At 48.9% G+C, this 16,480-nt stretch overlaps 1 protein-coding gene and 2 pseudogenes across 1 annotated transcript; 2 read left to right on the top strand and 1 right to left on the bottom strand.

Annotated features, from left to right (window-relative positions):
* The first annotated feature begins 738 nt into the window (after positions 1-738).
* On the top strand, positions 739-4,685 carry LOC110298268 (kallikrein 1-related peptidase b11). The gene is made up of 5 exons (XM_085840926.1): positions 739-862; positions 2,559-2,718; positions 3,644-3,930; positions 4,020-4,156; positions 4,530-4,685. The coding sequence occupies exons 1-5, from the start codon at positions 739-741 to the stop codon at positions 4,683-4,685; spliced, it is 864 nt and encodes a 287-aa protein (XP_085697052.1).
* A 1,193-nt stretch (positions 4,686-5,878) lies between these two features.
* Positions 5,879-16,063, bottom strand: LOC147003275 (uncharacterized; annotated as a pseudogene).
* LOC110298265 (kallikrein 1-related peptidase b26-like) lies at positions 9,364-13,610 on the top strand (annotated as a pseudogene).
* Positions 16,064-16,480: the final 417 nt, after the last annotated feature.

Raw genomic sequence — 16,480 nt, 5'->3', positions numbered from 1 at the left:
TGAATAAACGAATAATCAAGCCAAGGTATTCTGCACCATAACTTCTATTTGTTTATTTTAGTTTATTGGTTTGTTTTGAGAAAGCTCTATATATTACCCTGACTCTCTTGAAAGTCACTATGTAGACTAGGTTGGTCTATATCACAGAATACTAGAGCCTAAAATCACACAGATCCACCTGGCTCTGGCTTCAAAATGTGGTATTAAAGGTGTGAACCACTACACCCATCTCCCAAACTTCTCATAGGAACAATAAAATCAGTGACACAGAGTTCGAAGTTCAAAAAGGCAAGAATTTTGGCATTCTCAAAAAAATGATTTGTATCTATAGTGAACGGGCAGCCATCTCAGCTATCACTGGTGAAAAAATTTGTTCTAACTGCAACTTTCTTGGGATAATCTTGAACTTGAGGTACAGGAACTTCCTTAGAACTGGGGGTTGGGAGTCACTTGCTCCTCCATCCTCCTTTAACACCAACTCACCATTGCCCCTGACCTTGCCCTCTGGCTAAGGTCCCCGGAACTCGAACAGCTCCAGGAACAACAGGCACTGCCCAACCCAATCTCATCTCTGGGAAGGTATCCAGGGTGACTTAGGGCCTACTGTACAGGGAGTGCAACGAGGCCCTTCCATTCCACAGCCAGGAGGGTGCAAGCAGGGAGTCCAAATCTGTCAGCAAGGGCAGGGCTTTGTCAGCATCTGGGTGGCAACAGGACAGGGGAGGGGCTGTGGGGAGAATGAGGGTTTTTAAAGTCTCCCTGAGGAGCCTCAACAGCTCCAAGCTCACCTCCTGCAGCTCCTGGACACCTGTTACCATGTGGTTCCTGATCCTGTTGCTTGCCCTGTCCCTAGGAGGGATTGGTGAGATGAGGGAATAGGAGGTGTCACAGCCCTGGCTTTATTGCTGCCTTTGGCCCTGGCCATCCCCTTACGCCAGCTACATCATGAAGCACCACCTGCTCCTGCCCTGCACAGTGCCAGGTCCCTCACAGTCCTTGCTCCCAGGACAGGCCCCTGTCCACTCCCACTTTCCAGAACTTTCTCCTCTTCCTTAGACACCTGACCATCTCTGAGCTTCTCCAGTCTTTCTAACTAACCCAACTTCTTACCAAACTTAGGACCTCAGATTTCCCTACAGTTCATTGTTTTTCCTAGAGCCTCGCAGCCCAAAGCCTGAGTCAGAGGCTTGCCTAATCCCACACTAGAGCCTTAAGCTGTCCAGAAGCTGCCAGCCTTCAGCTGTGTTTGCCAAATGATGACAACTGGTCCCCCAACATTGGCAGGGTCTCTCACTTGGATGGAGACTTCTGTTAGGCTAAGATGACTGTCTGGCAAAACTCAGGGGAATCCTCCTGGTTCAACCTACACAGCTCTGGGGTTACAGGCACACAGCATCTCACCTGACTTTTCCCCTGTGTTCTGGAGAGTTCAGCTAAGGTCCTAATGCTTGCATGGCCAATCCTGTAGCAACCAAGCCATCTTCATCCCAGCTCTTGGGAATAAGTTCTGAGTTAGTGTCTCATGATGTAGCCCAGGCTTGTCTTCATCCATGGCAATCCCTCTGCCTCAGCCTGTTGTGTACTGAGGTTACAGAGAAGTGCAGCTATGCATGGCTTGCCAAGATTTCCTCTGTTCCCAAATGCTGTGCCTTGGCCTCCTCTTCCACCTCATGCCTCTCTCTCTGCTCTGCAGGCTCCTGTCCCATCTCATCAGAGCTCCAATGCACAGCTATAGTTAACACTCTCTACAGCACACCCCAAAAGACTCCAATACTTGGACCTCACATAATTGGGTCCTCCTCTCTGCCTCCCAGTGGCCTGACTTGATCTAACTGTTTTTACTTCTTTCCAGAGGCTTTAATTCCTTTTCCACTCCTGTTCTGGGGCTGCCTAAGAGAACCCTGAGCCCTTCCAATACCCAGATCACTTACCCACCTCCACAGGAGCATAGCCTTTTCCTCACAGACCCCTAGAATTTCCTTCTATCACTGCTTGTCCCAACTAAAAATCCTTTCTTAGGGAGCCCCACCCCTCTTAGATGTCATCTTCACCACAGACCTTAACAGGAGCCCAGGCCCTAGCCTTGACCCTGCTCCTTTTACCTGGAAATTCCTCAATCTCTCCATCCCAGCTGCCACTTCATGCCCAATCCAAGAAACCCAAAATCAACCCCAAGCTCCCTTTCCTGGTTTAATTTATTCATTCAAATCTAATTTTCTGAGGCCTCACCTTTCAAGAATTCCCAAAACCCATCCAAGGCCTTGAAGACTCTAAACTCCATACTAGAGAATTCCATTCTCATTGGACTAAGATTGAAGCTTTCCTGCCATCCCTTAACCTAAATCTCTAAAGTGGCCTGACATTATACCCGATTCCTGATTCGAGAGTTCGTTCTATACCCACAGCATTCATCTCCCTATCCAGGACCAGCGTATATTGGTCCCTTCCCTAGATCCCCTGGTCATTTCCCCTGATCCCAGCAGTGCTTAACTGTGTCCATCAAGGGTAGACCTCCCTACGTATGCCAACTCTCCCCTCCCCCATTTCCCCTGTTGCAGATGCTGCACCTCCTGTCCAGTCTCGGGTGGTTGGAGGATTCAAATGTGAGAAGAATTCCCATCCCTGGCATGTGGCTGTGTACCTCTACAACCAATATATATGCGGGGGAGTCCTGTTGGACCGCAACTGGGTTCTCACAGCTGCCCACTGCTATGTCAGGTAAGTAAGGGTGGAGACAGGAAAGGAGGGTGGAAGCCAGAGATCATGACTTCAGGCCAGGCTGGGATACTGAAGGCCAGGTGGGTGGGACTGGCAGAAAGTCTATCTATGACCTCCTGGGTCTCTCTTTACTCCATCCTCCAGGATTTCATTCAGAGTCCTGTTTCTTTCTTTTCTGTCTTTTTAGCACTCTGTCTCCTGTCTGTATTCAAGTCTGAGTGTCTCTGTGGTCACCCGTCACTGTGTGTCTGACTTGGGACACACAGTTCTGGTTCTGTGTCTCATGTGTCCTCTTATATCACTACTGACCATAGTGGAGAAAAGACGTAAAGGGCCCCTGAGGATAGAGAGTGCTGTCACTGAGGGTAGGCTGTGAGAGAAGTCTCCTCAGAGCAGCTCTGCCTTTAGGACCTTCTGTCCACTCTAGGACACACCGAGAAGGGCTGGTCAGAACTGGAGCTGGGTGAGGTAACTGAGTACAGAGCTGGATGCTGGGGAGGGAGCAGAGAGCTCAGACCTTGGGCTGCAGGCCAGGCCTTACCTGCTGGGGAAGTTCAGCCCTGTCCTAGCTGCACCTGAGCAGCTCTCAGGCTTACCCCTCCTCCCTGCCCCCTCTTCCCTTGTATTCTGTTCCTGTCTTTACTCTTTCTGGCTCTCTGACTCCTTATGTATAGATGTATGGATGTACGTATGTATGTATGTATGTATGTATGTATGTATGTATGTATGTATGTATGTATATGCCTTTCTGTCTCTCTGTGTTTCGGTCTCTGTGTGTGTGTGAGTGTGTGTATCTTTCTGTCTCTGTGTGCTTCTTTCCCTGACTCTCTCTTCCTTCCTCCCTCCCTCCTCCCCCTCTTCTGACTTTGAGGAATCACCCTGATTCTCTCATCTCACTCCCTCCATCTCCTGCCCTGTCCCCCAGCCAGTATAATGTTTGGCTGGGCAAAACCAAGCTATTCCAAGAAGAACCGTCTGCACAGCACCGATTGGTCAGCAAAAGCTTCCCCCACCCTGACTACAACATGAGCCTCCTCATAATCCACAACCCAGAACCTGAGGACGATGAGAGCAATGACCTGATGCTGCTCCGTCTCAGCGAGCCAGCTGACATCACAGATGCTGTGAAGCCCATTGCCCTGCCCACTGAGGAGCCCAAGCTGGGGAGCTCATGCCTAGCCTCAGGCTGGGGCAGCATTACACCCACCAAATGTAAGTCTTCTCCAAGCAACACAGCTCGGTGTGGGGGAGGGGCAGAGGACTTGGCCCTGCTTACCACCCACTTTTCCCCTGCTCCACAGGGCAAACCCCAGATGATCTCCAGTGTGTGTCCATCAAGCTCTTGCCTAATGAGGACTGTGTCAAAAACCATAATCAAAAGGTGACAGATGTCATGCTGTGTGCAGGAGATACGGATGGAGGCAAAGACACATGCAAGGTGAGATAGACCCTCCTGCAGTGAGGTGAAGGGCTGAAAGAGGGAACTGAGGTTCTTGGTTCCCACTTCAACACCCAGACTAGGCAGGCTCTTTGCATCCTTCCCTATGGAAGGGATGCGCCCTGGGAGGGGAGGATCCTGTTGCTGGTACTATTTCTCCTCTGTGACTTTGCTTGGGGGATGGTCCTGTGAGGCCCTCACCACAACCCAATGTCCTCATAAGATCTGGGCTCCCAAGAGCTGGATTCCCTCACTTACTGACCAGAGCTGCCTCTTAGAGTGCCTGTGTTCCTCCATGGGAGTCAGTTCCAGGTTGTCTACTAGAATCCAACTGCCAGGTGCTTTCTTGCTCCTGTCCCTGTCCTTCTTTCAGGGTGACTCAGGAGGCCCACTGATCTGTGATGGTGTTCTCCATGGTATCACAGCATGGGGCCCTATCCCATGTGGTAAACCCAATACGCCGGGCGTCTACACAAAACTTATTAAGTTTACCAACTGGATAAAAGACACTATGGCAAAAAACCCCTGAGTGTCACATTATCTGTTGTTCTCAATAAAATACACCATGCAACAAATGAGTTCAAGGTCTGACATTCTCTGTCCTACTGGAGTAAGATCAAGGATCCTTCGGCTAAGGTCTGGACTTCCAAAGTAGATCAGCAAGGGACAGGTGTACATGTACTGTTGGCTAAGGGGGTGGGGTTGAGACAAATGCAGACAAAAAGCTCAGACTAACTCAGGAATGCCCATAAATCTCCTATGGCAAGAAAAATGTTCAGATCACACAGGAAAAGATTAATGACATCAGAATGATTGACTCCAGCTAGGCCTGACCCTATACTGGAAGAAGAAGAGATGATAAACAGTCAGACACTGAGAATTCAGACTGCCAAACTGGGTTTCTTGAGCTGAGCTGGGGTTTTATGTTAATGAAGCCTTGAATTGAGGGAGAAGAGTCTGTCCACAGAAGGGCAGGGACTGCCCCAAAGGCTAGACTGCAGTGTCTCAACCAGTGGACACTGGACGGGATTTCTTTGGTAGGGCTGTCCAAAGGATGAAGAGTGACTTAGAACCATTTCCTGTGGCGCAGAGAATCACCCATTGTCTTAGTCAGGGTTTCTATTCCTGCACAAAAATCATGACCAAGAAGCAAGTTGGGGAGGAAAGGGTTTATTCGGTTTACATTTCCACACTGCTGTTCATTACTAAGGAAGTCAGGACTGGAACTCAAAGCAGGTCAGAAAGCAGGAGCTGATGCAGAGGCCATGGAGGGATGTTCTTTACAGGCTTGCTTTACCTGGCTTGGTCAGCCTGCTCTCTTATAAAACCCAAGATTACCAGTCCAGAGATGGTCCCACCCACAAGGGGCCTTTGCCCCTTGATCACTAATTGTGAAAATGCCTTACAGTTGGACCTCATGGAGGCATTTCCTCATCTGAAGCTCCTTTCTCTGTGATAACTCCAACTGTGTCAAGTTGACACAAAACTAGCCAGTACACCCATCTTGGGAATAGGGCCACACTGCTGCTGCTGCTACACAGGACCACAAAACACTGTCTTTTTAGAGGAGCAAGCCACAGCTAACAGTATCAGAGAACTTCCAGAGAAGGGTCCCTGCCAATACTCAGTCAGAAAGGAGTAGGCCTTAGCGAGTGGAGCTGATCTTGCCACCTGTGTCCTGAGCCTGAAGGTGCTACATACTCTCAGGGGAAGTATGGAACATCAAGGGAGGTTTGATGGAAACTGAGCCACAGGGACAGAGGTTTTGGCATCTGGCTGCAGGAACTCATCAGTGTCCTGAGAAGATGACATATCCCTCTGTTGGAGAGTTCCATGGTAGTGCACAAAGCAGTTTACAACAGACAACTTCTGGGCAGGCTCCAAGGTCCTGTCCAAAATGGACTGCTGCTGCAACTGCAATGAGTGATGTCTCAAGGCCCAATGGAAGTAGCTGAGCCTCTGCTCCATGGAAGGCAAACTGTAGCTCCACATTAGTACTTGGTTGATGAAGGACAAAGTTCCTCTGGGAAGGGACCCCATGAGCACTTGACTCAGAGCCCTACCCCAAACCCTAACTAAGCCCAGGAGGCTGATCCCCTTTCCTGGGCTCCGCCCCTGACCTTTGCAGGCACTGCCCTTCCATCTGAGGCCCCGCCCTCACCTAGCCACAGCATCAACCACAAACAGAGTCAGGCTGAGGAGAATAAGGAGCCCTGTACTGGGGTGGGGCCAGAGGAGGACAGAAGGCTAGACAGGGAACACCACCACCCCCCAAAGGAAAGAGAGACAAACTCCCTGACCTGCCAAAAGTAGACATACACACACACACACACACACACACACACACACACACACACACACACACACCACAAATGGATACACACTCAGAGGGGAAAGGAAAATGGGGGACAAGTTCATCAGTCACAATAGTGGGCAAAAAGATTTTAATCACAGCTACTTATGATGCTGAGGCAAGAGAATGGCATATTGAAAGCCAGCATGGATGACAGAGTGAGTCCAAAGCCACCCTGGCATACAGAGAAAGCCCAAGAAAGACGCAGAGACACCCCTCCCCCTAGGAGCTGCAGAGTTGGAAATCTAGCCACACCTCTGGGTAAGATGAGGTTCTGGGTTTTGGTGGAGGATCATAGTCACCCTTTCCTTTGTCAACACTTACCGATGCCAATGCTAAGGAAATTGAAGATGAAGTCTATCTTGTCCAAGCAGTGGTAGACTGGTCAGAAGGAGAGGAACATGGTGATCCAGAGAATGAGGCATAGTACCAGGGCCAGAAATATGAAGCCCTTGTTCATGTGAATGCAAACTGGAGAGTTGGAAAGATAACTACAGTTACCCCAACCTCTGTCTTTCTCTCTGTCTCTCTGTCTCTCTGTCTCTGTCTCTGTCTCTGTCTCTGTCTCTGTCTCTCTCTCTCTCTCTCTCTCTGTCTCTCTCTATCTGTCTCTCTCTCTCTCTCTCTTTCTTTTTCCAACCCTCTCTCCCTCCACTCCTTTATCTCTCACTCTTGCTCTTCCTCTCTCCTTCCTCTTACACTGTGATGAGCCCAACCTAAGTACTCCATCAGCTGGGGAGTTATACCATTTAGAGACACATAGATGTTATCTGTCTCAAAATACAAGGTAAAGGCAGTTGAGGGGTCCTGGGATTGTGGCTTCTTCACAGAATGCTTGCCTAGCAGGTGAGCAGGCCTATATTTCACCCTGAGCACTGTGCTGAACTGAGTCTGAGCTGAGTCTGGCAGTGCACACCTGGGATCCCTGCACATTGGAGGATGATCAGAAATACAAGGTTGTCCACAGCTACACATTGAGCTAGAGGCCAGCCTGGGCTACATAGACCTGTCACAAACAAGGCAGAGGATGGGAATGTAGCTGTCTAGAATCCATACCCAAATAAGGGGCTGGGCCTTTGTTCAGAGGTAAAGCAGCTGCCTAGAGTCCTCCATTGAGTTTTTTCTGGGGGTGTAGCTCAGTGGTAGAGACCCTGTGGAGTGTGAGTGTAAGCTTCTGAGTTCTGCCTTCAGCAACCTCCTCCCCCTCCCCCCCCAGAAAAGAAAAGAAAAACATCATCTCCACTCACATTACCAAAATCACTGCCTAGAAATTCTAAAATAACTCTACTGCCATTCATAGAGTTACCCACCATCAATGATGCACTTATTGTGAGCCCTAACCTACTTCCGCAGAAATACTCCAGTGAGAATGCCAGTGTCCCACCTCCACAGTCACCTTTAGCACCCAATAGAAGACCCCCCCAATCTATGTATACACTGACCAGTGAATTGTCCCATGTTGGCACTCTTATGCCTCCTGCAGTCAATCCATAGCTATATGAAGCCAGACCGTGTACATAGGCCATCAACCTATCTACCATGCTGAACACCAACAACATTACCAGGAACATGGATATGAGGGACCAGCCACATAGGACCAACTTGCTTTCTCCTTGCAGGAACAGAGCACTTCAGCTGGGGAGGGAGAAAGTTCTAGGGACCTGGATTTATTCTCCACCACCTCCCGGTGCAAATCATAATCATGCTCTTCCTCCTTTCCATTTCTCCCTCTCATCTACAACCTGTTTCCTGTGAAGCTGTTTGCACCTCACCTCCAGCACCACTTCAACTCTTTCCATTCTCATGCACTGTCCTCTTTTGATGCAGTACACCTATCTCAAACTCCAGCATGATTATGTATGCTTGACGACATACATAAATGGTCAACTGCATGAATGAACTCACAAGTGCATGCTTCCTCTCTTGTCCTTTAGAGCAAAGAACAGTGGAGTTTTCAGAAGAACAGGGATACAGAGGCCGAGGGGTCACAGGAGAAGGTAGTGACCAATTGATTGCCAGCTCCTCATTTACCCTGGATTAGGGCTAGTCTGGCCATCATGGAGCTTACAGGGCACACATGAATACACACAGGTTAAATATGCTAACTGCCATGAGAGCTGAAATAGTCTAGATGCTCAACAAGAGGGGGAGTCACTATGTAGACTAGGATGGTCTACATCACAGACTACTAGAGCCTAAAATCCCACAGATCCATTTGACTCTGGCTTCAAAGTGCTGGTATTGAAGGTGTGCAATACTACACCCAGCTCTGAAACTTCTCATAGAATCAATAAAATCAGTGATCCAGAGTTCCAAGTCCAAAAAGGAAGCATTTTGGCATTCTCAGAAAAAGAATTTTTATCTGCAGGGAGCTTGCAGCTCTCCTGGCTATCACTGGTGCAAAGAATTTGTGCAGACTACTGATTTGTAGGGTAACTGCATTATTGAGGTGCAGGACCTTACTTAGAGATGTGAGTTGGGGGTCACTTGCTCCTCCATCCTCCTTTCACACTTCCTAACCATCACCCCTGACCTTGCCATCTGGCTACAGTCCCTGGAACTCGAACAGCTCTAGAAACAGCAGGCCCTGCCCCACCCAATCTCATCCCTGGGAAGGTGTCCAGGGTGACCTAGGGCCTACTGTACAGCGGGTGAAACGAGGCCATCCCATCCCACAGCCAGGAGTGTGCAAACAGGAAGTACAACTCTGTCAGCAAGGACAGAGCTTGGGTCAGCATCTGGGTGGCAACAGGACAGGGGAGGGTCTGTGGGAGAGAATGAGGGTTTTTAAAGTCTCCCAAGGAGACTCCACAGCTCCAAGTTCACTGTCTGCAGCTCCTGGACACATGTTAGCATGTGTTTCCTGATCCTGTTCCTAGCCCTGTCCCTTGGAGGGATTGGTGAGATGAGGAAATGGGAGGGGTCACAGCCCTGACTCTCCTGCTGCCTTTGGCCCTGGCCATCCCTTTCCCCTCTCCCCTCTCCGCTCTCCCCGGCTACATCATGAGCACCACCTGCTCCTCCTCTGGCCCTGCACACTGCCAGGTCCCTCACAGTTCTTGCACCGAGCACACTTCCCACTTTCCAGAACTTTCTACTCTTTCTTAGTCCCCTGACCATCTCTGGGCTTCTCCAGTCTTTCTAAGGAAGCCAACCCCTTACAAAAGTTAAGACCTCAGATGTCCCTCCAGTTGATTGATTTTCCTAGAGCCTCAAAGCCCAACCCCTGAATCAGGGACATGCCTATACCACACTACTGTCATTGGCTGTCTAGCAGCTGCCAGCTTTCAGGTGTGTTCCCCACATGATGACAACTAGTCTCCCATCATCTCAAGTTGGCCAGTTTCTACCAAAACTTTCACTTCTCAAATTGGCTTGTGACATAAGACCGGTTCAGACCCTTTCTACTGGCAGAAAATGCCCAGGTCCCTTCCCACTGGCTTTTTGTTTAGTCTTGTTTTTGAAGAAGGGGTGAGCTTGTAGACACCAGATGTGGACATGAAGTATCTTCATCAATCACTGCCCATCTGGGCCTAGGGCTCTCACTGAATGGAGTCTTCCTATTAGGCTAAGATGATTATCCAGAAAGACTCAAGGGAATCCTCCTGCTTCCACCTACCCAGCTCTGGGGTTACAGGCACACAGCATCACACCTGACTTTTTCCCTGTCTTCTGGAGGGTTCAGCTCAGGTCCTAATGCTTGCATCGCAATCCTGTAGCAGCCAAGTCATCTCATTCCCAGTTCTTGGGAATAAGTTCTGAGTGAGTGTCTCATGATGTAGCCCAGGCTTGTCTTCATCCATGGCAATCCCTCTGCCTCAGCCTGCTGTGTACTGAGGTTACAGAAAGTGTGGCTGTGCATGGCTTGCGAAGATTTATTCTGTTTCCAAATGCCATTCTTTGGCCTCCTCTTTTCTCTCATGCCTCACTCCCTGAGTAGGAGGCCCCTGTCTCCTCTTGCCAGAGCCCCACTGAATAGCTCTAGTTCCCACACTGTACAGGACACCCCAAAGATCCAAATGCCTAACCCTACTACCTCACATCAACTGGGTCCTCCTCTCTGCCTCAAATTGGCCTGACTTGCTCTAAGTATGTTTCCACTTCTGTCCAGAGCCTTTAATTCCTTTTCCACTCCTGTCCAGAGGCTGCCCCCAAGAGAACCCTAAGCCTCTCCAATACCCAGATGGTTTGACCACCTCCACAGGAAGCAGAGCCTTTTCCTCACAGACCCCCAGAATTTCCTTCTCGAACAGCTTGTCCTGTCTCAAACTCCATTCTTAGGGAGCCCCACTCCTCTTAGATGTCATCGCCACCACAGACACTAAAATGAGCCCATGCCCTAGCCTTGACCCTGCTCCTTTTACCTGGAAATTCTTCAATCTCTTCATCCCAGCTGCCACTTCATGCCCAATCCAAGAAACCCCAAATCAACCCCAAGCTCCCTTTTCTGGATTTATTTATTCATTCAAATCTAGTTTTCTGACACCTCACCTTTCAGAATTCCCAAAACCCAGCCAAGACCGTGACGTCTTCTTAAACCTTGGAGACTCTAAAGTCCATATCAGAGGATATCATTCTCATTGGACTAAGAATAAACTGGAATTCTCTCTCTCTCTCTCTCAACTCAAAACTATAACATGACCTGACATTATACCCAATTCCTGATTCAAGAGTTATTTCTGTCCCCACAGCATACATCTATCTCCCTATCCAGTACCAGCCATATATTGGTCCCTACCCCAGATCCCCTGGCCATGTCCACAGGCCCCAGCCCTGCTTAGCTATGTCCCCCAATGGTACACCTCCCTACATGTGCCAACTCTGCCTTCCCTGATTGTCCCTGTTGCAGATGCTGCACCTCCTGTCCAGTCTCGGGTGGTTGGAGGATTTAACTGTGAGAAGAATTCCCAACCCTGGCAGGGTGCTGTGTACAACTACAAGAAACACATATGTGGGGGAGTCCTGTTGGACCTCAACTGGGTTCTCATAGCTGCCCACTGCTATGTCCAGTGAGTAAGGGTGAACACAGGAAAGCAGGGTGGTAGTCACAGATCATGACTCCAAGACAGGCTGGGGTACTGAGGGACAGGGGGTTGGGACTGACTGAAAGCCTATCCAAGACTTCCTGGGTCTCTCTTTCCTTGTGCATCCAGGTTTGTGTTCAGAGTCCTTTTTCTTTTTTGTTTTTTCTGTCTTATTCTCTGTCTACTTCATGTCTGTATTCAAATCTTACTGTCTCCGTGGTCATTGTGTATGTCCCCTCGGAACTCTCCTTGCCCTGTCTGGGTCTGGGTCTCATCTGTTCTCTTTTATCACTACTGATCATAGTGGGGACCAGGCCTGAAGGGTCCCTCCAGATAGAACGTGCTGTCACTGAGGGTAGGCTGTGAGAGAAGTCCTCACTCCACTTAGAGCAGCTCTGCCTTTAGGACCTTCTCTCCACTCTAAGGACACACAGAGAAGGGCTAGTCAGAACTGGAGCTGGGTGAGGTAACTGAGTACAGAGAGAGATGGATACTGTGGGATGAGTGGTGAGATCTCAGACATTGGGCTGCAGGCCAAGCCTTACCTACTGGGGAAGTTCAGCCCAGTCCTAGTTGCACCTGAGCAGCTCTCAGGCTTACCCCTCCTCCCTGCCCCCTCCTCCCTTGTCTTCTCTTCCTGTGTCTGCCCCTTCTGCATCTCTGCCTATGTATGTATGTATGTATGTATGCATGCATGTATGTATGTTTGTGTATTTATGTATGTATGTGCCTTTCTGTTTCTCTGTTTGTTTTTCTCTATCTGTTTCGTGTGTGTGTGTATGTGTATCTTTCTGTCTCTGTGTGTTTCTGTCCCTGACTCTCTCTTCCTTCCTCCCTCCCTCCTCCCCCACCACTTCCTATTTACTCTACCCAATCTCCCTGTTGAGTCCTCTCACTTGCTCCATCTACTTCCCTGCCCACCAGCCAGTTTGAGGGTTGGCTGGGCAAAAACAACCTATTCCAAGATGAACCCTCTCCTCAGCACTGATTGGTCAGCAACAGCTTCCCTCACCCTGGCTTCAACATGAGCCTCATGATGCACGAAAAACTACATCCTGAGGACAACTTCAGCAATGACCTGATGCTGCTCCTCCTCAGCAAGCCTGCTGCCATCACAGATATTGTGAAGCCCATCGACCTGCCCACTAAGAAGCCCAAGCTCGGTAGCACATGCCTATCATAAGGCTGGGGCAGCATTACACCCACAAAATATGAGGGTGGTACAATCAACACAGCTGGGTGTGGAAGAGGGGCAGAGAAAACTGGACTGGGCCTTGCTCACCACCCAATTCCCCCTGATCCACAGTACAAAAACAAGATGATCTGCAGTGTGTGTCCATCAAGCTCCTGCCTATTGAGGACTGTGTCAAAAACTACAATCAGAAGGTGACAGATGTCATGTTGTGGGCAGGAGAGATGGGTGGAGGCAAAGACACTTGCAAGGTGAAACAGACCCTCCCTACAGTGAGGTGAAGGGCTGAAAGAGAGAACTGAGGTTCTTGGTTCCCACTCCAACACACTGACTAGGCAGGCTCTTTGCATCCTTCCCTGTGGAAGGGATACGCCCTGGGAGGGGAGGATCGTGGAGCTGGTATGATTTCTCCTCTTAGACTTGTCTTAGGGGATGGTCCTGTGAGCCTCTCACCACAACACAAAGTCCTCATAAGATCTGGGCTCCCAAGAGCTGTATTCCCTCACCTATTGAACAGAGCTGTCTCTTAGAGTCCCTGTATTCCTGCCCTGGGAGTCATTTACAGAGTTGTCTACTAGAATCTAACTGCCAGGCTCTGCCTAACTTTTGTCCCTGTCCTTCTTTCAGGGTGACTCAGGAGGCCCACTGATCTGTGATGGTGTTCTCCAAGGTACTACATTAAATGACACTGAACCATGTGGTACACTTGCTTTCCCAGGCATCTACACCAAACTTATTAAGTTCACCTCCTGAATAAAAGATACTATGACAAAAAATGCCCAAATATTATATTGTCCCATGTTTTCAAAAAAAAATCCCACCATGAAACAAATGAGCTCAAGGTCTGATATTCTCTGTCCTACTGGAGTGAGGTACACAACCTAGGTTCCCTCAGCTGAGGTCAGGATTTTCAAAGTAGATCAGCAAAGGACTTGTGTATATGTCCTCTTGGCTAAGGGATGGGGTTGAAACAAATGCAGACAAGAGGCTCAGACCAACTCAGGGATGCCACTTGAGTCTCCTCTGACAAGGGAAATGTTCATATCACACAAGAAAAGGCTAGAGAGATCAAAATGCAAGACTCCATCTCGGCCTAACCCTATATTGGAAACAGAAGAGATGATGAACAGTTAGACACTGCAAATTCAGACTGCCTACCTGGGTTTCTTAAGTTGGGCTGGACTGTTAGGTTTATAAAACCTTGACTCACTGGAGAAGAGTCTGTCCCCAGAAGGGCAGGGATTGCCTCAAAACCTAGGCTGCAGTGTCTCCACCAGGGGCCACTGGAGGGGATTTCTTTGGTAGGGGTGGACCAAAGTATGAAGAGGGACTTAGAACCATGTCCTTTGGGCAGAGAATCACACATCTTGGGAAAAGGGCCACTATGCTGCTGCTGCTCAGACCAGAAACCACTGTCTGTTTAGAGGGACATAGCCACAGCTAAGAGTATCAGAGAACTTCTGGAGAAGGGCCAGAGAAGGTCAGAAGGCTAGACAGAACTGGAAATCCAGAACTAGCCACAACTCTGGGTAGGAGGAAGCTCTGTGGTTGAGTGGAGGATCCCAAGTCACCCTTGTCCTTGCCAACACTTACAAATTGCAATGCTAATGACACTGAAGATGAAGTCTATATTGTTCAGTCAGCATCAGACTGATCGAAAGGAGAGGAACATGGTAGACAGGAGGAAGAGGTATAATGCCAGGGCCAGAAATATGAAGCCCTTGCCCATGTGAATGTAAACTGGGAAAGAAATTTAGAAAGAAAACTACAGGACTTAGTCATTCCAACCTCTCGTTCTCTTCTCTCTCTCTCTCTCTCTTTCTCTCTCTCTCTCTCTCTCTCTCTCTCTCTCTCTCTCTCTCTCTCTCTCTCTCTCTCTCTCTCTCTCTCTCTCTCTCTCTCTCTCTCTCTCCATCCTCTCACAGCAAGAGGAGGCCGACATAGGTACTCCAGCAGCTGGGGAGGAGTGACTTTTCAAATCTTGGATGAGCAGTTTAGAGACACATAGATCTTATCTGTCTCCAAATACAAGGTAAAAGCAGTCAAGGGGTCCTGGTGTTGTGTCTTAGTTGGCAGAATGCTTGCCTAGCTGTGAGCATCCTGCATTTCATCCTCAGCACTGTGCTGAGCTGAGTCTGCAGCACATGCCTGTGATCCCTGCACTTGGGAGGAGGATCAGAAAACCATGGTTGTCCACAGATACACATTGAGCTGGAGGCCAGCCGGGGCTACATAGACCTGTCACTAACAAGTCAGAGGAAGGGAATATAGCTGTCTAGAATCCATCCCAAAATGAGGGGCAAGGCATGGTTCAGAGGTACAGCACCTGCATAGAGTCCTCCAATGAGTTTCTTCTGGGGTTGTGGCTCAGTGGTAGAGACCCCGTGGAGAGTTTGTGTAAGGCACTGGGTTCTGACTTCAGCAACCCCATCCTCCTTCCCCCCAAAAAATAGATATAAAGGAAGAAACATCACCTCCACTCCCATTTACAAAATCATTACCTAGAAATTCTAAAATAACTCTACTGCCACTCATAGAGTGCCCCACCTAAAATGATGTCCCCACTGTAAGCCCAAACCTAGACCCCCAGAGAGAATCATGAAAGAGTGCCAGTATCCCACCCCAACAGTCACCTCTACTACCCAATGAAGTGAACCCCCAGTGTATATATTCAGTGACCAGTGATTTGTCCCACATTGACACATTTATGACCCCTGCAGTCAATCCAGAGGCAGATGAATCCAGTGTATGCTCGGTTCACATAGATAATCTACACATCCATTACACTGAACACCAACAAAGTTTCCAGGAAGATGAACATGAGGGACCAGCCATGTAGGACAAAATTTCAGTCCTCCTCCCAGGAACAGAACAGGTCAGCTGGTGAGGGAAAAAATTCTGGGAACCTGGATGTTTTCTCCCCTCTCTCTCTAAATGTATACAAACCTTCATCTTCTTCCTCATTTACATATTCCCCTCATCTACAGCCTGTTTCCTGAGGATGCTGTTTGAAGCTCATCTCCAGCACCCCTTCAACTCTTTCCATTCACATGCACTGGACTCTTCCGGTGCAGTACACCTATCTCAAACTCCAGCATGATTATGTATGCTTGAAGACATATATTAAAGATGAGGTGCATGAATGTACTCACAAGTGGATGAATGTGTGCTTACTCTATCATCAATTAGAGCAAAGAACAGTGCAGATTTCAGAAAAACTTGGACACAGAGGCCTAGGACTCAGAAGAGAACTTGGTTGCCAGTTGATCACCAGGTCCTCACTTACCCTGGATTAGGGCTAGTCTGACCTTCTTGGAGCTTACAGGGCACACAAGCATGCGCCCAAGTCAAATGTGCCAACTGCCATGAGAGATGAAATAGTCTAGATGCTCAACAAGAGGGGATGGGTCTGAAACCTGCAACAGTAAGTAGGTGTCAAAGGCTGGGTATTTCCCCTTCCCTGTACCAGAACCCATGCTGACTTCTTGATGTTTTAATGTTTGAGACAAAGTCTCCCTGTGTTGTTTCACTGGCCTGAATACACTATGTGCACAGTCTAACCTGGACCTCACCAAGATCCACCAGCCCCTGACTCCTAAGTTCTGGGATCAAAGGTGCACACCAAAATATGCAGCTGCCAAGCTGAACCCTTAATGAGGCTCCTGGAGGGAAGTGACATTTTCTGGTTGCTGTTTCTTAAGAAAGGGTCTAACATGGCCCAGGCTGGACTAACCTCAAAGTGTAGCTCAGGATCT

Source organism: Mus caroli, unplaced genomic scaffold (assembly GCF_978045245.1).
Source record: "Mus caroli unplaced genomic scaffold, Mus_caroli_1 scaffold_8, whole genome shotgun sequence".
Taxonomy (NCBI): Eukaryota; Metazoa; Chordata; class Mammalia; order Rodentia; family Muridae; genus Mus; species Mus caroli.
This window is presented reverse-complemented; position numbering and strand designations above follow the sequence as displayed.

Excerpts from the sequence above, each read along its gene's own strand:
- LOC110298268 (XM_085840926.1), top strand. The coding sequence starts at position 739 with ATGAGGGTTTTTAAAGTCTCCCTGAGGAGCCTCAACAGCTCCAAGCTC. Across the intron at positions 2,719-3,643 it reads GCTGCCCACTGCTATGTCAG|CCAGTATAATGTTTGGCTGG; the intron begins GTAAGTAAGGGT and ends CCTGTCCCCCAG. Across the intron at positions 4,157-4,529 it reads GAGGCAAAGACACATGCAAG|GGTGACTCAGGAGGCCCACT; the intron begins GTGAGATAGACC and ends TCCTTCTTTCAG.